General features: G+C 42.7%; 1 protein-coding gene across 3 annotated transcripts in view; it reads right to left on the bottom strand.

Annotated features, from left to right (window-relative positions):
* Window positions 1-20,163, bottom strand: part of SH3PXD2B (SH3 and PX domains 2B) — a 145,096-nt gene extending 124,933 nt beyond the window's left edge. For 2 of the 3 annotated variants that reach the window (XM_039352236.1, XM_039352228.1), the window contains exons 1-2: window positions 19,809-20,163; window positions 18,984-19,116 (exon numbers count right to left, since the gene is read on the bottom strand). In XM_039352236.1, the coding sequence (XP_039208170.1) occupies window positions 18,984-19,116; window positions 19,809-19,831 (156 nt within the window). In that variant the 5' untranslated portion in view covers window positions 19,832-20,163. Of the gene's footprint in view, window positions 1-18,983; window positions 19,117-19,235; window positions 19,649-19,808 lie in introns of those variants that run through there. The other variant, XM_039352249.1, reaches the window with a different exon arrangement.
* Between the last annotated feature and the right edge of the window lie 1,224 nt (window positions 20,164-21,387).

A 21,387-nucleotide genomic window follows, 5' to 3' on the forward strand; every position in this document is an offset into this window, starting at 1 on the left:
CATAGGTCGTTTCTGACTGACAGTGCGGCCAGTTCCGAAATTCGTCTGGCCGATGTGATGGCAATCAGGAACGCCACCTTTAGCGACAGGTGTCGCAAGGAAACGGTCGCCAATGGTTCAAATGGTGACCGAGTGAGTGCGTGAAGGACTCGCGGTAGTTCCCAGGACGGGTACCTGTGAATTACTGGAGGTCTGGTGTTATAGGCGCCCTTGATAAAGGCGCGGATCCTGGGGTGGTGAGCTAAGGGAACCGAATCCGTGCAGGTGAGGAGGGTGGACAAGGCCGCCACTTGCCTGCGGATGGTCGCGGGGGCGAGGCCTCTGTCTAGTCCCTCCAAGAGGTAATCTACTATCTGAGGGATGTAGAGTTTGTGTAAGTCAAACTGCCGTTCCCTGCACCAAAGGCAAAAATTATTCCAAGTGGAGTCATAAATGCGGTTTGTTGCCGGACGGCGTGAAGCTTGAATTATGGTAATGGCCCCAGGAGAGAATAGTTCCTGTGCCATTATCTGGCGCTCAAGTGCCAGGCGGTCAGTTGTAACCATTGGGGTTCCGGGTGACTGATGGTTCCCTGGTGTAGGGACACTTGATGAGGGGGAATGTTCCATGGGGGCGACTGAGACAGGTTCATCAGGTCGGCGAACCACGGTCTCTGTGGCCAATATGGTGCTACTAGGATCACTTCTGCCCGCTCCTGAATCAGCTTTCGGATGACCGCCGGTATGAGTGGTAGTGGGGGAAAGGCATAAAGCAGACCCTGAGGCCACTGAGTTCTCAGAGCGTCCGTCCCCTCTGCTCGCGGGTTGAAGTAACGAGAGTAAAATCTGGGGAGCTGGGCATTGTCTGATGATGCGAACAGATAGAGGATCGGGTACCCGAACTTGCGGGAGATGTCTAGGAACAAGTTCGGGTGTAGCCCCCACTCCGAAGGGTCCACTGTGGTGCGGCTTAGGAAGTCCGCTTGCTGGTTGTTGACCCCCGATATGTGTTCCGCTTTTAGTGACTTCAGATTGGGCTCTACCCAGCTGAATAGGAGTCGTGACTCTGTCATCAGGGTTTTTGATCTGGTCCCCCCCTGCCGATTGATGTGCGCCTTGGCTGCTACGTTGTCTGTTAGGACTAGAACGTGGTGGCCTCTGATTCTGTCTTTGAATTGTTGCAAGGCTAGGTGGATAGCCCTGAGTTCTAGCCAGTTGATGTTGTTTCTCAGATCCGTGGCGGACCAACGTCCCTGTACAAACTGGGAGTCCAGATGGGCTCCCCAACCATACAGACTGGCGTCTGTAGTGATGGTAACTCTGACTGGTTCCTTGAAGGGTGACCCCTTGGTCACGGCCCGAGAGCACCACCAGCGTAGCGCCCTGCGGATTTGTGCCGTGACCCTGACTAGGTGGTTGGATGCGCTGGTGTTCTGCCGTTGGTACGGGAGCAGAAACCACTGTAGTTCCCGTAGGTGGAGCCTGGCCCAGGGTACAATGGCTATGGCCGATACCATCTTGCCCAATAATTGGGAAAGTGTTAGTATCGGAACTGAACGTTGCCTGTGAACCCAGCGAGCCAGTTCCCTGATGCCGGCCACCCGGTCTTGGGAGAGATAGACCATACAGTTGGTTGTGTCTATCATGGCCCCCAGATGCAGCAGCCTGGACGAGGGAACTGTCTGGCTCTTCTGAAAGTTTACTGAGAATCCGTGTAATTGGAGGACGCGAATGACGGTCCTTACGTCCGCCTGAGCTGTCTGTAGGGATGTTGCTTGGATTAGTATGTCGTCTAGGTAACATTGGATGCGTATTGGGATTTTTCTCAGTTTGGCGGCTACCGCCGCTAGTATCTTGGTAAATACCCTGGGTGCCGAAGATAGACCGAAGGGGAGAGCTCTGTATTGGAAGTTTTTTCCCCCGTAACAGAAACGTAGGAACCGGCGGTGGTTTGGGTGGATGGGGATGTGAAGGTAGGCTTCCGTGAGGTCTATCGATGCCAGGAAGTCTCCTTCTCTGATGCTTCCCAGGATGGACTGAAGGGATTGCATCTTGAATTTTTTGTATGTGATGTAGCGGTTGAGGTTTTTTAGGTCCAGGATTGCCCTCCATCCTCCTGAAGTCTTTGGAACCACGAAGAGGATGGAGTAAAATCCTCTGCCTCTGTATTCCGCTGGGACCGGTTCTATTGCTTGAATGTCCAACAGGTGTTGGATGGCCTCCTGCATGAGTTTGCGTTTGGTGGGGTTCCTGGAGACCGAGCAGTTGATGAGTCGGTCTGGGGGTGTGACCAGGAACTCCAGGGACAGCCCGGACTGGATGGTTTGTAGTACCCAGTTGTCCGTGGAGGTCTGCTCCCACTGGTGGAAGAAGTGAGCTAGTCTTCCTCCAATGGGTAGGTCTATGTAGGAGTCATTTTGTCTTCCGGTACGGACGACCCGTTCCACGAAAGGGTCGTCTCGACTGGTTTTGTTGTCTGGGCTGGAACCCCGGTCTGTCGTAGGGGCGGCCGTACGGTTTGTTCTGCCTGGGAGTGAATGGCTTGGGTGCCTGACTGATAGGCGTGGTTGTCGGTTGGCGAAAGGACTGCCTACGAAAGTAAGGTGTGGTACGTTTGTCTGACCTTTTGTTCAAGTGTGCCATGACCTTCCGCTTGTCTTTGTTCTCTACAAGATAGGGGTCCAAGGCCTCCCCAAACAGACCGTTGCTTGAGTAAGGGGCGGTCGCTAGCCGCCACTTAGCCTTGGTGTCAGCTTGCCAGTGTTTTAGCCATAGCATTCTCCTGGCAATTATGTTGGATGCTATGGATCTGGATGAAAAAATGGCCGATTGGAACGTTGCATCTGCAGCGTATTCCGTGGCTGCTACCATCTTAGCCAGGTCCTGGTGTGTTCGTATGTCCTCCATAGGAACTATGGTTTGTAGTTGTTGCAACCAGATGAGGGTGGCCCGGACAAAAAAGGAGGCCGAGGTGGCTGCTTTGATGGCCCATGCCGCTGTCTGGTGGGTTTTGCGAAAGGCTTGTTCCCACTTTTTGTCATCTGCCTTAAGGGCCTCCACTAGGTCCCCAGCCATGGCTGTCTGGGAGACCAAGGGGGTCCAGGCTTCATCTACTTTAGGAATTTCTAAGGCCTCATTGAGGTCTGTGGCAGTGCTGTATAATTTTTTGTCCGTACCACTCACTGATGGGAAGGAAGCGGGAGAGTCCCATGGCTTCTTGATCCCTTTCAGGAAAATGGCGGGGCAAGGTATATGGTGTTGCGTTGTCACCTTTTCTACGAATACGGGTCTGGATGTGGTGGCCGGTGTCGCTTGCGGCTGAGAAAACTGATCCGTCCCCATGTCCGCAATGGCTGTGGCCTTGCGTAGTATCGTGAGGAAGCGGTTGGGATTAAATAATCCCCCTGAGGGGGGCTCAGGGGGAAGTTCCTCATCCTCTGACATAGAGATCCCAGGTTGATCCTCCTCTTGTGGTGAAGAATAACCACTCATGGAGGACTGGGCCGGGGAGACGGGTTCCTGAATGCCTGAGGACTCTGAGGGGAGTTCCGAGTGTGGCATGGCTGAGATGGAGGGCCCCTGGTCGTGGTGGGCGGAGCGCTGTGCTAGGGCTCGGTCCACCACTTTGGTTAATAGGGCCTCTAGCCGTCCATCTGCCCAGATGTCCCCTATGTCATTACCTTTGGGTGTGGTGACCGCAGGTGGAGAGTTGGACTCAGTGGTTGTGCCTGCCGCCGTGGTTGTTTGTTGGGCTGATGTAGATGGCGGATCCAGTGGTTGCGGTGTTCCTGGAATGGACCACGCGCTCTGGGTTGATGTGGATGGACCCAATGGTAATTCCATCTCGGTGGCCGCTATTTGAACCAATTCCAATTGGGCCTGCCTCTGCGCTCTGGAGAACTCCTTCTCCAGGGCCTGGTGCCTACGGCTGGCTTGCTTTTCCGCCAACTTGGAGGGCCTCTTGAGCGAGTGTTTTGTCTTCGCTTTGCACTTGCCTGCCGCCTTCTGGTCAGAAGGTGTGTTGCAGCCGTAATTGGGAGGTGGAGGGGTCGTGCTCATGGATTGAGGCAACGAGGGTCCCTCCATTCTGCTTGAGCAGTCCCAGAAATACTGAGAAGACGCTCAGGCAGGCAAGTATTGGCGGGAGCGAAATTGGAACAAGTACCAGGACTGTTCCCCTGATCACCCGACCACAACAAAAATATTCTCTCTGGGCTAAGGTCATGGTAGCTGAGGGAGGTACCGAAGGCACGTTTGGAACCACTCTTTGGGTTCCGCCCGGAGGCCTTAGGTGACCAGGCAACGTGCACCAGTAGAAAAAGGAAAAGGGAGGCAAAAAATATCAGTGGCGACCTCAAAAGGGTCTGTAGGCCTGACTTAATACACAGCAGGTATCAAATGGCGGTCACCTAGAGCGGAATTTATTCTTATTAATACTATTACTATTATACTAATAATAGGAACAACAACAATAATAAAATAATAATAATAATAACAACAACAACAATAATGGTGATGATGATAATATTGTGTGTTCTGTCTTTAGGCCTGTTGGCCCTGCAGTCGCTTAATTTTTAGCTTTAAAAAAAAATTTTTTTTTTAATTATTATTATTATTATTATTATTTTTAAAATTTATGTATCAATTTTTATTATTATTATATTTTGTCCTATTATTATATGTGTGTATCGGGCGTGGAGCGCTGGTTGTGTGCTCCTATTCCGCCTCTATCAGTGATTCCAGATATGATGTAGAGCTTCCTTAAGCTCGGTTTGCCTTTCTCTGGCAAGAGATGGCAGCCACAGCTCGTTTCTCCCTGAAAAAGGGCTTTGCGGATCCCAGGAGGGTTCTCTAGCCTCCGTTTCTTGGTTGGGGCTTACTCCCTTCCTGTGCTTCGTTTCCCTCTGAAATAAGCTCCGCAGCCTCCCAGAAGCTGCTTGTGCCCGGGGATTTAAATTTGGCGCGCTGGTGACGTTTTAAGGGAATCCCAGTCAGGGATTGCCTTTGTTGTCTGAAAACGGCAACTAAAATGGCGCCCGCGGTTGCCCTGGGCTGCTAGGGAATCTCCGATGATCCGAATTCAAGTTTGAATCCGGACCTGGAGATTGTTATTTTTTCCCCCAATTTGAGGAAAAAATCCCTTGGAAGGTTGGGGAGAAAAGCTCAGCAAGTGGTCTCTGCTGATGCCTTTCCCCCCCCCTTTTCCACCTCCAGAGCCCTGGGGCTGACTGGGATCCGTGGGGAGTTTTCCCCCCCACACCCCCTTTTTCAATTTTAATATAGGATCAGGGATGATCCCAAGGAAAACTTAGTGGTTGGGGAAAAAGTTCAGCAAGTAGTCTCTGCTGATGCCTTCTTCCCCCCCTTTTCACCCCCCAGAGCCCTGGGGCTGGCTGATATCTGTGGGGAAATTTCCCTCCCCACCAATCCCCTTTTTAATTTTAGGTTTGAGATCAGGACTGATCCCCAGAAAATTTTGTGGTTAAATTCCTATAGGTGGCAAATTTTTTGGGAAGGGGAAGCCAATTATCAAGGGATAATCAATCAATGGATTTCTTGTCTAACCTGATAAGCTGAGAGCCACGCCAAAACGAGTCTTCTCCGAGCAGAGACCAAGTTAAGAATGGGCTCCACAGGAAGTGGGGGCGTGTCAAGCTTTGGCTACTTGGTCTCAAGAGCAGGCAGACAGAGAAAACCCATCCGTGGATTATCCATCTCCTGTACTGGAGAATCACATTATGCTGTGGCCTGGTACTTTGCTGCATGTAAATGATACATTAGTTTGAAAGTGAACATCTTATTGTAATCTAAAGTGTATTTTAATCAAAAGGTTTAGACACGTTAAACTTAAATCTCCCACTATGAATTCAAAGGTCCCTGATAGCATCTTTTCTGAGTAACAAAGAATTCTTATGCAAACAGACCAGACTTTGCACACAGCTTTTAATGGCCACAAACTTGACATCAAGACTCAAAACAACAAGCTAATATCCATGCATTTTAATCCCCCAGGACACTATAGATTTCAAATTTGCCATTTTAAAACAACAAAACTATGCATTTTAGAGTGGGAAATTTTGAATTCACATACATTGAAAGGGTTCAAGCTATCTGGGAAGGTTGTAGCAAATACAATAGTTTTTTTTTTAACACATTACAGTTGCTAATTGAGGAGGTACTTATTATCTGTCTCACATATAACCCTCACCTACATAACCACGTCTTCCTCTTGCCTTATCCTATATTCAAATGCTGCATCAGCTTAATCCCTATGCATCTGATGCAATGAGTTATCACAAATACTTATGCCTTTTCATCAAATTCGTTGAACAGAAGAGGTGATACCAGGCTCTTCCTGATTCATGGCTTCTACAATCCCTAACCATGGAGGAAACAATGGGCTGAACAGACTTGGGTTGTCTTTCCTAGAATATGGGAAGAGACGCCACCAGTTTGCTTTCTGTAGGATCATGACTGCTTTGTTCCATGCTCAGCAAATAATTCCTATGTCAACCAAATGATGTAGGAAGGCCAGTTAGATTTCTTTTAAATTCCACTGACTTCAAAGAGTGCATCTATATGATTTTTATATAGCTATCTCAATATAAAAGACAAAACAGGATTATAGGACAGGACTACAGTGAAATCTAGTGAAATGTAAAGTTTCATAACACAATTACTCCACCCTTATAGACCAATGTTTATAAGACAGAGTAATTCTGCATTCCTATTTTGGAATTCTTTTTTAAGTGGAAATAAAGCAAGATAGAACTGTTATATGCAAATCATCTACTTATTGAAATAAAAATATTAAATACTGTAATAATCTGATGGAGAATGGTTGCTTTCCAACATATGGTTTTATCTTCAATTAGACCAGAAATCCTAAAAACAATAGGAGATGAAATTGGGTCTACAGCTCACTCTCACAATACATTTGTGTTGTTTTTCCTTCCTTGTATTCTTACTGAAATGATCTCAACAGGATCACCATTCTCCAACTGCTATAGCTCAACTTCTTTCACATTTAATATCGCACTTATTTTCTTTTTGTCTGACTTATTCAACTACATGCTAGATACAAATCCGAAGGGCAGCAACTCTTATGCCTGTAGTTCAAAAGGTTGCCCCGACATGCAGGAACACACTGTAAGAAAGATTTGCTAAACCAATACAAATGCTGACAAAGAAAGGCATGAATAAATATGCAAGGTTAACTGGGAAAGTTGTTGTCAAGGGATAGCTTTTGATCCATAATTTATAGCATTTATATTAGGGCTGTACAAAGCATTCAGAGGAGGTTCACTGAAAAGCATGCTAGACCAAAGGAGACACCCTCTCCTTAAAGCAATGGAAAGGCCATATCCTTTGAAAGGTCCAGATGATTGTTTTATGAAGATGCGTATAAAACATTTTTGCAGGGACAACTAATGACACAAAGTGGCTGTGAATAGGCATGCAGCAAGACACGTGTATCACCCTGTCTCTAGCTCTTGTGGGTCAGATGGATCCTAAATAAAAAATCTATCTGGTCTACTCATTAATATTTAACCATAGTGTGTTACCTAGGTTTGTTTTGTAGCAGAACCAACAAGGAAACTAGGTAGACTAGCTTCCCCCAGTATGATGTCCCCCCTCTCCAAAGGGAGTCTATACTTCTGTGTGTTTTCAAACATAAGATTGGCTATGCCATTAAACCTACTGTGCAAGATGAAACAAGGGGTAGCTCACAAAAGTTTATGCCAAATAAAGGTACTACTTAAAAAAAGAAGAAAAATCTACATTAATACAAATTAGTGTTAAATCTGAGATTGCTGCTAGATTAACATACATGGCCTCTGTTTTCTGTGAATAAAGCAACTGTTCCAACTTCAAAGTATAGTTGCCTATACCTTGAAAGTCTGGGAAAAACCAGGATTCAAAATGCACAGAACACTGAAGACTTTGGGAAATTTTACATGAGAATCTGAGCAATTGGACTACGACTGGATTTAAAAGATCATTCTGAGACATGCAGATAAAAGTTCAAACATATTCCTATTATAAATTCCATTAATTCCAATTAAGAAATTGTTAGATGCATTTGAAGCCCATTTTCCTCTCAAATCAGAAAATAGAAGCAAAATGAAAAGGCACAGATGCCTTAGATATTCTGGACTCCTCTGTTGTAGCCTTGCTAGAGATAGAGAAGCCTAGCACCGTAACCAAAAAAGAAGACATTTTTACGTGCTGTAAGGCAAAGTTTTATGTACAGGCAAAGTTACTATAAGCTAGGCCAGTGGTGGCGAACCTATGGCACGGGTGCCAGAGGCGGCACTCAGAGCCCTCTCTGTGGACACGTGCGTCATTGCCCCAGTCCTAGGCCTTCAGCTGGGTTTTATAAAACCTTTTCGCTTTAGGCCTCCGCTGCCATGTGCAAAAAAAAAAAAGGTTCAATCAGTCAATTTCAACTTCTCCCGGGGGAAAAAAAAGATCTTGCAAAGTTGGAATTGATTGATTGAACTTTTTAGTCTCCCCCCATCTGCCGTTACCACCGCAGCCATGCCCACCCAATGGGCCACACCCACCCAATGGACCACGCCCACCTAGCACCCGACAATGAATAAGTGGGTTTTGGGTTGCAGTTTGGGCACTCGGTCTCTAAAAGGTTCGCCATCACTGAGCTAGGCACTAATTGTCCTTTATTTGGCCAATTTCTCATTACCTCATAACTAAAATCCTTGTGGTGGTTTTTTTTTTTTTAGGATCAAACATCAAAATATTGTACACAAGAAGTTTCTTATTTATCAACTTTTCACCTTTAGTGGTAACTTATCCAGGATAAAAAAATATAGTTTCTCAGAAAGTGATGATTTCAGATAATCAAGCAAGCAGAATTCAGCTAAAGTTACAAAGCTTTAGCTCCTCTCCTTCTTTAAGCTTCTGCCTTCAAAATAAGAAGGTAAATTGTTTCATGGCCAAATTGGTCTACATTCTTATATTAAACATCTGTCTTCTGGCAATAACATTCCTTCAGTTAATTTAATAATATGCCTACCTTAAAAGATAAATTTCCCAGAGTTAATTAAGGTCTTTAGTTAAAATTGGCTGGCAACCTCTTGCAATTAGCAACATTTTGATTTTCTTTTTGGTGTCTTCAGATCCTGTTCTCCCTCTAGGCATCTGCACCAATAAAAGGATCCCATGCAGTGCCATTCCCCTCTCTTATTTCTATGCCAACCCTTCCACAGCAATCTTGAATCAGCCAAGAACCTCTGGCAATCCAAGATGATCATAGGCCATTATTGCTTCCTAGCCATTTTCTTTTTCTTCCCTTTCTTCCCTTTGACTCCAACTTCCACACTAATAACTCCCTGCTATTTCCTTAGCCTTTTTCAGTGTCTCTCCTAGTGTAAGCAATGGTGTACAAACGAGCTTACTGTATCTTAAGCTCTTTCCCAGACTCAAGTTCTGAGTCTCAAATACAACTTGTATATCTGGGAGACCACATAACAGGATGACAGATAGTGTTTATCCTCTGCACTGTAGCACTCGCTTCATATATCATCTAGATTTGTGCCTTTCCAAGGATTATAAGGTTTGAACAACCCAATAAGTAGTTATATACACTTTTCAGGTATTCTGTTCACCACCTATAGTACTTAATGAACAGGAAGTTTCTCAAGCCCATAGCATACTAATAAAGGAAAATATTTGTAGCTCAGGGTTGAAATGCAGGGTCCTTGGTGCACTCTGAGCTTGGTTGTTTTCTTGCAGACACCCTGATGATGTTACCTAGTTTGGATAATGACATCTACAAGAAAACAACCAAACTCAGGAAGCACCAAGGATCCCTTACTACTAAGCAGCTGATTTTAGGAAGAAAATTAAAGACAATTTTATGGTTAGAAAGGACAGAGTAGAATATTTATAATTGGTCCAATACAGCATATAGTTCCCATTGGTTGTTATGGTAAGATGACTCACTCTCATTTTTCCTACTTATTGTGGAAAAAATGGTTTGGAGGTCCTATAATTAACTATCATTGCAGAACTCATATGGAAATAGCATCTTGATTCACAGCAGTACTCATTCACAGGATTTCAGAAACAACGACATTTTTAAAAACTATGTTCACCCTTTCTTTCAAGGAGCACATAACATCTTCTCCTTTTCCTCCTGTACTTTCAGAACAACCTTGTGAGTCAGGCTGCGTTATTTCTACATTGTTATGTAAGAATCCATCAATTACAATGTACCCTACAGAAGACAGTGAATATAAATCAACCCTATAGTTGATGGACATAAATAATTTTAAGGAAAACTAACAGAAAGATGACACTGAGGAAAATAAACCAATGAGAGGTGCAAAAGATCATTGATGTTAAAACTGAAAAGCATGGTGGCCTTCAAACTTTTTAGCTGAGTTTAGAAAGTGTGCAGTTGCCTAGTTGCTTTTTTAGTGCCTCAGCTGGGCTTCTGGTATTTTATTTTCCTGCCCAGTTCAATTTTCTTTCTCTTTCCATTTTCCCTCCCCAATGCTGCTGCCCTTCCCCTCCCTCCAGCTGGTTCTTTTTACTTCATGTTAAAAGAGAGGAGAAAAAAGTCTACACTTGTATGTAAATGGGAATGGCTCATTCATGTGAAAACAGATTGAATCTCAACTGCGAGTAACAGTTATTTTTATTAATGTATAGTAGTGATGCATTCAACTCAATTTTTTTATTTTTGGTCCTGGCCGTGCAATTTTTGAAAAGTATAGCTTGTGGCTTGTGCATACATACAAATACACACAGACATAAGAAGCATTTCATATACACACTTTTAGCAGGAATTTCTAGGATTGGATTCAAGCTCTTTTTGGCAAACCTGAGATGACAAGCTGAGATGACAAGCTGAGAAAACTAGGTCTTGCACAGAATATTTTTTTCTGTCTAATTTTTTTTTTTTTTGTGGGATGGTCTCCTACATTTGGGATCACTGTGTACAGCAATTCAATAATATTTAATCTAAACCCAGCTACAATGGAACAGCAAGGCTAGTTAAGAAGATCCTAGTGCAGTGGTGGCAAACCTATGGCACGCGTGCCAGAGGTGGCACTCAGAGCCCTCTCTGTGGGCAGCAGAGTTCACCAGAGTAGTGAGCATCTGGTGTTTGGAAGTGACAGGGCAGGAAGAGAGCGAGCAAGCAGTGTTAGTCCCCTGGGGATGCCCCAGAGATGGCGAGGGACTGGCCCCGGCCACACTCACCCAGTCTGCCGTGACCACTGCAGCCACGCCCACCCAGTGGGCCACACACCCTGCCTCCCCTGAGGGCACCACAATGCTGATGCAGCCCTGGCACTTTGCGATAAATAAGTGGGTTTTGGGTTGCAGTTTTGGCACTTGGTCTCTAAAAGGTTCGCCATCACTGTCCTAGTGCAACATGTGAATCTTGCCAGTGACTTGCCCAACAGAGCATTGCTATGGAGAAAAATAGATGTGACAAAGAAAATGGAGGATGCAAACTCTGCTTCCTTCTCTTTTGGTCATGACCATGGTCAAACCCAACTCCTCTCTTTGCGTCATACTACCAGGGGTCCTCCAATGTTCCATCATCTTCACAATGGTCTTTCCCAGTTCTGTTGCCACTCCAGAAAGGGCAGTTTTGCCTAACGATAGAAAAAAGCCCTGGTACATTGACAAGGACCTGCTTAGATTCCCCAAACCAACCAACAAATAAGAACCCCAGGACTTCCCAGCCTGTACCATTCTCAACTCCATATAAATATTTCCTTCCCCATTACTTGGGGTTCCTCTCTCTTGTGACATTGGGACCAAATGATCTTTGAATAAATAATAAGTGTTAAGCTCTGTTCTTCTGAATTCATGCAAAAACGATGAGATTAATGTACATGCATGCATGTTATGTGCACCAATCAAATTGCTTTCAACCTGACCATGCCCATCCTTCAAAATATAGAAACATATAATTAACTGCAGAATCCAGAGTCGAGTATATCAAAGTAAACTTTTCCTTATATTTTCGTTTTGGGGGCTGAGATGAACAAAGATGAGGATTGAATAATACAGAACAAGTGGCAGAAATAACAAATATCTACTCTACAAAATCACACAGAATATATTCCTATAAAAGGTATCAAAATCTAGTTTATAGAAACTTAAGCCTGTTTACCTTTCAAGGGTTAAAGAGTCATGCAGCTGATCCAAAAAAAGCAAACTTATTTGTGGTGGCACTTTCCATTTCTGGAGGAGGACAAAGATTCTGAGTTGCCAAGAGGAAATGTAATAATTATGAGCCTTTAGTTTAAGCATTGACTATAGTCTAATGCTGGGTATAATAAGCATGAATTTGTAACTAAATTATGACATCACTGACTATTTTCAGGTTATTCTAAAGGGGTTAAATCAATATATTTTCCACCATAAATAACATAAGGAATAAAGTAAGCAAAGAATACCCTGTAAGGAACAATGAAGATTCATCCATCTCTCTCTCTCTCTCTCTCTCTCTCTCTCTCTCTCTCTCTCTCTCTCTCTCTCTCCCCCCTCCCCCCCCTCTCTCACCAGTGTTCTCCACATCAGGCCATATAGTTGAAAGTAACCGTAAGGAATGCATTTTAAAAAGGAAACAAAGTAACATTTGCAAGAAATAATACATACAAGAAGACATTAAATACCGGTACTTCTCCCTGTTTTCAAATGAGCAAATAATGATTCAGTAAAGATGAAGGGTAGCTTCCATCTAGTCCTCTGTTTATTCTATTGTCTCAATCCACACCTAATTCTCTCTATATGGGTGGCAGCTGATTAGAAAGCTGATCCAATCATTAGGTCCCTGCAACTGGTCTTCCACAGCTGCTACAGCAGGCAGGTCCCAGATGCTGCTAAGATGCTGCATGTTCACATCTTCCTGAACACTGGCCATGCAGGCTACAGCTGATGGGGATCAAAAGCATAATACAAATGGAAGGACATAGGTCAGGGGTAGGCAACTTTGGCTCTTTTATGACGCGTGGACTTCAACTCCCAGAATTCCTGAGCCAATTCTGGGAGTTGAAGTCCACGGGTCATAAAAGAGCCAAGGTTGCCTACCCCTGACATAGGTTCACCATCCCACCATATGCAATATGAACCATGTAACAGATAACTCTTGTTCTTTCCTTTCAAGAAAACTATGAAAGCAGGCAGGCAGTGAGCAAAAATATAGATCATTAAATCTTGGGTTCATTCCCCAGTGTGCACAGAAATTTGAATAGGATGAATCACATCCTGTGTAAGAAATAGCCCAGAGAGAGAAGGAGACCCCTTTCCTACTATATATCCTTTTTTAAAAAATAGTAATTTTATTAAAGATTACAATATGCAACAATAAAAATTAATATAAATTTTTAAAAACCCTAAAATAAAAATAAAGATAGTTGTAGAAAATAAAAAATAAAAACAAAAACAAGAAGACAGTAAAGAAAAAAACAAAGAAATATTTAAAGAATTGACCTCCTTCATCACAACAATTTTAGTAACTTATCACTTTCTCTTAAAATACAACAAATTATGTCTTCTCATATCACATCTCTTATCTATAAACAAATCCATAAAACTTATCATTTCCTTCAAAATGTTGGGAAAAGTCCATTGTTATCATTGACATCAACATATCTACTTTAACCTTGATTAAATAAACCAATTTCGTATTCATTTTACTTCTAACAATATTGTTTTTTAGTCTAAATACTGTCCTAGAATTTGATTTCTTTTCATTTTTTCTTTGTCCCTTTTCATAAAATACTTCAAAACTTTAACAAGGCTCTTTTGTAAATCCAATATAGCAAAATTATCCTGGTCACTCTCTTGGTTTTTTTATTTGTGTAACCCTTTTAATTATTAAGGCATTGGCCAGTTTCTTTTGTATCTCCAATGTAACATCTTTTTCTGTGTCATTCTTGTAGCCAATCATTTTTAAATCCACTTTCAAATCTGTCTTAGTCTTGCAGGTAATATTTGATCCTCTTACATAGCATCTTTTGCATACTATCTATCTATAGAAGTAGACACGCTTAAAATTTCTGGGTCTAATGTTCAAACATATCTTTGTCCAATGTTAAAATATTTTGCTACATTCTGCAATAATAAATTGAGTTTGATTTCTCTTCTCCTGTAATTGTAACTTTTAATTGTAACTGTTAAACCTTTAACTTTAATTGTACCTAATTCCCTTTAGTGTCCATTTTTAAAAGTTTTTTTAAAGAATTCAAAGCAAAAGCGTTTTCCCTTTATCATTAATTTAAAAAAATGAAGTCCTTAATTTGTATTTAAAACTCATTTCACTGGGGATACAAAGAAACTCATCCAGTGCTATAAAACGTGCAGATCCAAAGATTCCTAATGGCTGAAAAGCACTTAAAAACAATTTCTGAAAGTGGTTAGAAAAGGAAGCATGCAAACCTACTGTTCTTTTAAATGTCTCAACTGTGGTTTGAGCAACATGACTATTCCTTCATCTCCCAGAGCTCTTTTAGCTGTCATTGCCTTGCAGTCTGCTGTTTTGAAGTCTCCTCCTGAGGAGCAATTGTCTGGAGTACTTGTGGGCAATCTCAGTTTGTCTCTTTGTCTCAAAAGGAATTATGGAGAACTGGTCTGTTTTATAAAATGCTGGACAAACAATTGGAGCATTGTTTGCCCACTGAACATTTGTGAATTACAGACTACAGGTAGTCCTCAATTTATGACCACAACAGAGCCCAAATTTTCCATTGTTACGGTAGACATTTGTTAAATGAGTTTTGCCCCATTTTACAACCTTTCTTGCCACAGCTGTTAAGTTAATCGCGGCAGTTCTTAAGTAACAGAGTTAAGCGAATCTGGCTTCCCCATTGATTTTGCTTGTCAGAATTTCGCAAAAGGTGATCACATGTGATCCCAGGACATTATAAACATTATAAATATAAGTCAGTTGCCAAGCATTTGGATTTTGATCACATGACCATGGGGGGGGTGCTGCAGTGGTCGTAACTATGAAAAACCGTCATAAATCACTTTCTTCAATGCCATTGTAACTTTGAATGCCACTAAGTAAACTGTTTTCAGTGGAGGACTCTTTCTATCTTTATTAAAATATCCACAGCCTGAGGACAGATATAAACCAACCTCAAGGAATGTTCCACAAAGGCAAGGAGCTTAATGCTAAGAGTTGGTTCAAGACTGGCACTGAACCTAAAGTGTGTGCTACAGGAACAAAATTATTTATGATTAAATAAAGTACACAATTAGCAACTGTGTGTAGCAAGTCATACAGTATTTGTTATGTGGGAAGTCAGCCCCCCCCCCGAGAAAGAAATATTTTTGGAAATATTTAAAAGACAGAATATATTTTCCTAAAGGATTTAAAGGCAGAAACCAACCCCTCTCCCCAAGTCACTCTGTCCCAAACAGACACTAAGTCTGCAGAAATGCAGGTGACAATCTTGTCAGAAAGACTGGAATCAGGAAACTGGGATTAGGAAAAAAGATCCCTAGAATCAACACCAAAAATCTAAGAGTAATCAGCCACAGACCCAGGGAAGCAGGATATGATCCTTGGGACATAATAGGATTAACCCACCACCATCAGAATACCACAAAGGCACACTCAGGCTCAGGTCAAAGTTCATGCCACAGGAACAATTCCAAACAAAAAGCTCCAGAGGGTATAAAAACTCACTCCCTTCATGTGCTCACACTCTCTTTTTTCTTCCAGAGCCATCTTTCTGTCTGGCTCTCTTCTTCAATAAACTGCAACCTTCTTCCTAAAGCAGTCACCATGTTGTTTATTCCCGGCTTGGACTGAACCATGATGAAGACTTTTCCTTCAACAGTTACATTCCAAGTGGCAAACCATGACTTTTACAAGTACTGTAAGCTCGTAAGATACAGTTTGCCCATTCATATGTAACAGCAGAATATGATCTGAACAAACCAGGAGCTACAATTAAATCGTATTAAATTAAATAAACTGTAATTAAATCTCTCCCTCTCAAAAGAAGAAGAGTCTTCCTACAAGGCCAAATCATTGAGATTACACCCAAGTACGGTAGTAGTAATGCTACAGAGCTTCAGGTTTAGATAGGAAATAAGGTGATCTCATTTAAGTCACAAGGTATGCTAGTGAAACCTTACAAATATTTGAAATGAGCAGCTTTACTATCACAATGATTACACTGTAAGCATCAGAAGACAACTCCCTAACATTCCCCAAAGAACTAAAAAATAATAATAGTAACTCTCTTTCTGTGATCTGCAGTAACAATATTAGCATTGAGCATCCTGGATCCTTTACCCATACCGCCTATTTTCTTGCACACTATAATGCTCCACAAAACTAGCGTATGTCAAATCAGCATTTTTCTGTGTGGAATTTTCCAAAGATGTTTCAAGTGCATTTTAAAGCAGAAGTATATCTGTTATTATGTATAATAACAGGCAAGAATGAGACTTTCCATACTTCTCTGTCAGTTTAACATGATAGCAGGCTGCATACAGATGAAAAACAATATTATCTGTATCCAAAGCCAAGCACATATAACTGCACCCGGTCCATCATTTTACACAAACCTCATTGGAAATGAAGTTCTGCTGAATGTAAGAAAGTTCTGCTTGGAAATAATTAAACAGGCACAAAATGTTAATCACTCTCTTTCTGCCTTTCTTCCAAATCTCCTTCCCCCTCCCACTGGCTGTATTGTTTCACACCAGTATTGGATTTTGGGAGATTGCCAGCTATGTTGTGATATGTACTGGTTATAATCTCACATTAAGAAAGAGAGACCCAGAATGGATTCTCCACTCTACCTTCAGGCTGAGTGAGATCAATCACCAGAGTCTATTTCACAGAGTTTTTGTGATGAAAATGTGACCAAGTGACACCAAGCACATATCATTTTGAGCTCCTCAGGGAAAAGATGGAATCAGGATCCTTCTTTAAAAAGTTACATTCCAAGTGAGAAGCTTTTCCCTTTTATTTACAAAACTCTGAAGCATTACAAAGATAGGCTTAATATGGACAGAAATAGGCTGGTAGAACAGGACAATTTGCAATAGATTTCAAACAATTTCTAACTCCCTATTGTTTAGTAACAGTATCATCTTCCGCTAAGCACAGAAAGATCATGAGTTAGATTGTAAAAGCAAAGATAACTGAATAACAAACTGTGTGGAAACAGAACTGTTAGATGAACTTTGATCCTTGAAAACACATTTCTGAATTGACTGTGTGCCGAGATATTTCTTCATCCTTAATTCCAAGTGGATAGGAGCTTCTATTGTTCTTCTATTTTCTCCATAGATAGATCCCAGTTTTTCCCCCAAAACAAAGTAAACCGTGTAAGCATAATGTCTGACCATTGTTGATGAGCAGACAGCTCCATAAAAGGCAGAATAATCTGAACAGAATTGGATTCCCATTTATCAATTTATCACCAAAAAAAGAAAGCACTCTCATGTCTGATAAGTCAAGAAAGATTTTTTTTTGCCAAAAATAAAAGAAAGTTTGAATATAAAACCCCCCACTAGAGGTATATGCACTGCGGTCATTTGCTTTAAATTCAGTAAGCAGAAATTACTGAAAGCAATATTTGAGAAACCTGTATGCTAATGCAACTGTCTCTTTCTATACCACCATTCACTCCTTGTTCTCCTCTGCATCCTAGCCATCTCCTACTCAACCTCTTATGATCAAGAGCAGTCGGCTTCAGCCTTCAGACCTTTTTTGGTTTTTTTCACCCCTATGGCTTTCCACTTTTGCTATGAATTAATTAAGCATTGTTTCAGATTCTTTAACAGTTCAATCACTAGCCAACTCTTTGGGGGTAAACAATGCATTCCCACCCAAGCTGTCATGCATAAGGAATGTTTATTGCACTAAATGAAGTGATGGCAGGAGCTGGTTAACTGTGGGATTCATCAGGAAATAAACCAGATACTCAAGATGAGAATAAACCCTGAAATGAGGGATATTTGCTATTCTGCAAATGGATTCTGCTTTTCTTGAGAGGATACACTGCAGCTCTAACCAATTGCAGGCATCAGCCTCTGAGGATTCAAGTCCCCAGAGAGAATCCAGTACTACAGACCTATGCAGTAACGTTCTCTTGCCTTATAATGTTTGCAAAGTGAAAAATCTTTTTAAACTGCTTTTTTCTCAGTTTGCTTCTGTAGGCTGCCCCGAGTCGATGGGAATAGGCAACTATCATCATCTTGATCATCTTGTCTGAAGGGTACCTCTCCTACATCCAGCCCAGCTGACCTATCCCAGGGCAGGCATTCAGCTTTCCCTAAGAAACCCAAAGCATGGCGTGGGAAGACAAACCTGGCAGAAAAAAGCCACTACTTTCTTTTCAAAAGGGAGAGACCCAACGTAGCGGATTCTCTGCCAGGACAGCAGCTGCTCTCCAAATCCTCCCCAGCAGTTTAACCTTCCAAGCACATTTTAAGACCAAAAAAAAAAAAAAAAAAATGCCAAGGGAAGTGGAGACTCTCAACAGAGTCACACCTACAGTGCTGGATGGTCAATACAGTCCTGCCTTTGTAAAAATCAGTACTGAAAAAAGAAAAGGGAGAGGGGAAAAAAAAAAAACATCAGGCAGCAGTAAGAACTTCCTGCTTGGCTCGTTAGGAAGTTGCAGCACAGGCACAGGCGAAATGCTCCAATTACAATATTCACTGAGTAGATCTAGCACAGAAAGGAAGGGACCACACAGAAGTTGCAAAAGGGTGGGGAGGGAGATCCTTGAGAGGGCCTTCTCCAAGCTGGTGCCCTTCTCGACGCGCTGGACTGCAATTCCATCATCCTCAGTCAGGACAGCCATCTGCCAGGCTCTTTGTGCCAGTTTAGTCTCCCTCCCCCCCCAGACTGCCCATTGCCCATTGCGAGTGAATCCTGGTCGAAGAACTCCGTCCCCAACAGAGGGGTCCGCTTTCCATTTGAAAACCAGGAACGGCCAGCTCTGCCAACCTCCACCCTGCCCACTCGCCGGAGTTCCCCAGACTCACATAGTGCTTGTTGGGGATTCGCCTCTTCTGCACGTCCAGCACCTTCACCTCCACGATACTCTTCCGGGGCATAGCGTTGGTCGTCTGCCACGCGAACCCCAGAAGCAAAGCAGAAAACAGGGCAAACCTCGGGCTGAAAGGGAGGGGGAAATCGGGGTGAGGGGAGAACCAGAGAGAGAAAGAGAGAGAGAGAGGCGAAAGAGCCCCCTTCTTCGGGAGGGCGGTGGAATCACGGCCCCTACAGAAACGTACAGTACAAACTTTTACGCGCAGCTCGCGGGCAACTTGGATAGGCAGGAGCGAGCCACACCACCCTCGGCGTCTGCTTCCTCTTCCTCCTCCTCCTCCTCCCTCTCTCGCTCTACCTCCTCCAGTCTGTCTCTGTCCAGAGTTTGCAGATGCGGGAGGGACTCCTCCCCGGCCAGTGCTCCTCAGACAATGTGGTTATGTGCTCCAATCCACCAGGGCTCTTAAAGGGACACGAGCCCCGCAGGAAAAGGGAAGCCTTCGCTAACCCAACGGCAACACAAACCAAATGCAACCGACAAGAAAACCCGTCGGGATTTCTTTCCCCCCCATCTCTCTGCGCGCCCCTCCGAGGGCAGCGATCGTTGCAACGAAGAGGAAGAAGGAGAGCGCTCGGAAAGTTGTAGGTCTAAGGCAGAGTGATATACGGGGAGTGGGTTTTTTCTGACCTTCTTCCAAGGTTTTAACCTCCGCTTGACCTTCTCCGCCTTCCCCCCCCCCCCCAAGTGAGCGGAAGAACAGACATTGATTAGCAGCGGTTTGTCTCAGCCTGGAATCAAATCCAACATCGCGCCTTACCTCCCACGGGGAAAAGCAGGCATAAAAGGCTCGAATCAGAAATCTCCGAAACGGCCAGCAAACAAACTCAGGAATCTGCTGCAAAAAAGAGGCCACGTGACTGATTCCTGAGCTGGGACACAGGCGACCTTCGCGCCATCAGAGAAATATCAATAGGGTTCCGCGGTGACTTTTAGAGACTCTGAGCGAACAGCATAGACATTTTAAAATAAGGTGGTTGCCGTTATAAAAAGTTCAGTGCATTCGAGATAAATGAAAAGGATCTCTATCCTTTTCGACATTACATTTTTATTAATTAATGCCCTCAAACAAGTGGCTAATAATGGCATGGAATAACCTTTTCTGACCCAGCCAGCAAACCAAGTTCATTGAAGGTCCATATTCCAGAAAATTTGAATCTCCAATATATCCCAATGTTTATGGCATCAATTTTATTTGAAAAGGATTATCTTTCGTGTGTGTGTGTGTGTGTGTGTGTGTGTGTGTGTGTGTGTTTATGTATATATATATGTGTGTGTGTGTGTGTGTGCAATAAATATATATATTTCTTTGTTCAGTATGTGGCAGAACATTCCGTGCTAACATCGGTCTTATTAGCCACCTACTGACACATCATTGATGGCCCATAACCTACAAGATGTCAAGGTCTTCATCATCAAAATCGATGGATGAACAACATATATGTGTGTATATGTATATATGTGTGTGTATATATGTGTGTATATATATATGTGTGTGTGTATATATGTACATGTATATATATATGTGTATGTGTGTGTAGGTATGTATGTATGTATGTATGTATGCAAAACTCCTGGGAATGGCACACTCTGGGTGCTGAAAATGACCCCTACAATATATATTTTGTGTGTGTGTTACAAATCTGAGGTACACAAGAAATGTGCATGTTGTAATTTTCCATTTCTGCTAAAGAAATAGGCATATAGAGGCACTTAGCTAAGGTATTTTTAGGAAAGGCGATGTAGTAAGCTGGAGGAATAGAGAGAAACTATATACACTGACTTAAAGTATACTTTTAGAATAGTGCACACTATTGTAGAATAGCATATAGCTTAAGAATAACATATTATTCAATTTATATAAGGCTTATCCTTTATAAAAACTTCTTAGAGTTAGTATTTTAAAGTATAACTATGAACCAAAGTGCAGCCATGTTTAACCGAAGTATGAACTCTGTTACACACATAGCTTCTAGATGGAAAGCAGGCATTCTTATGGAAAAACAAGGGAAGACATAAATCCTTTATAATTACAATTATTCAATATGGGTGGCAATACTAGGCTATACCCTTAGTTAGCAGGATGTTACAAATCATGTCACAGAAAAGGGAGTGAAGATAAGACAGGAACAAAAGGGGGCTTTTTTATCTAGTAATTGGAAGGGTCTGGTAATTGTAATGATTGCTAGGTGAGATCGAAAAGCATGTGACTAGGTGGGCCTATCAAATGGGCTCACTTTGGAAGAATGTGGCGTGATGCACTGGACAGGGTATAAAAACCTATGCAAAAATTGATTCAAGTGTGGATTCTGGGATTTGCCATTACCAAGAGTTCCACC

Source organism: Crotalus tigris, unplaced genomic scaffold (genome assembly GCF_016545835.1).
Source record: "Crotalus tigris isolate CLP2741 ecotype Arizona unplaced genomic scaffold, ASM1654583v1 scf7180000017568.12009008, whole genome shotgun sequence".
Classification (NCBI taxonomy): Eukaryota; Metazoa; Chordata; class Lepidosauria; order Squamata; family Viperidae; genus Crotalus; species Crotalus tigris.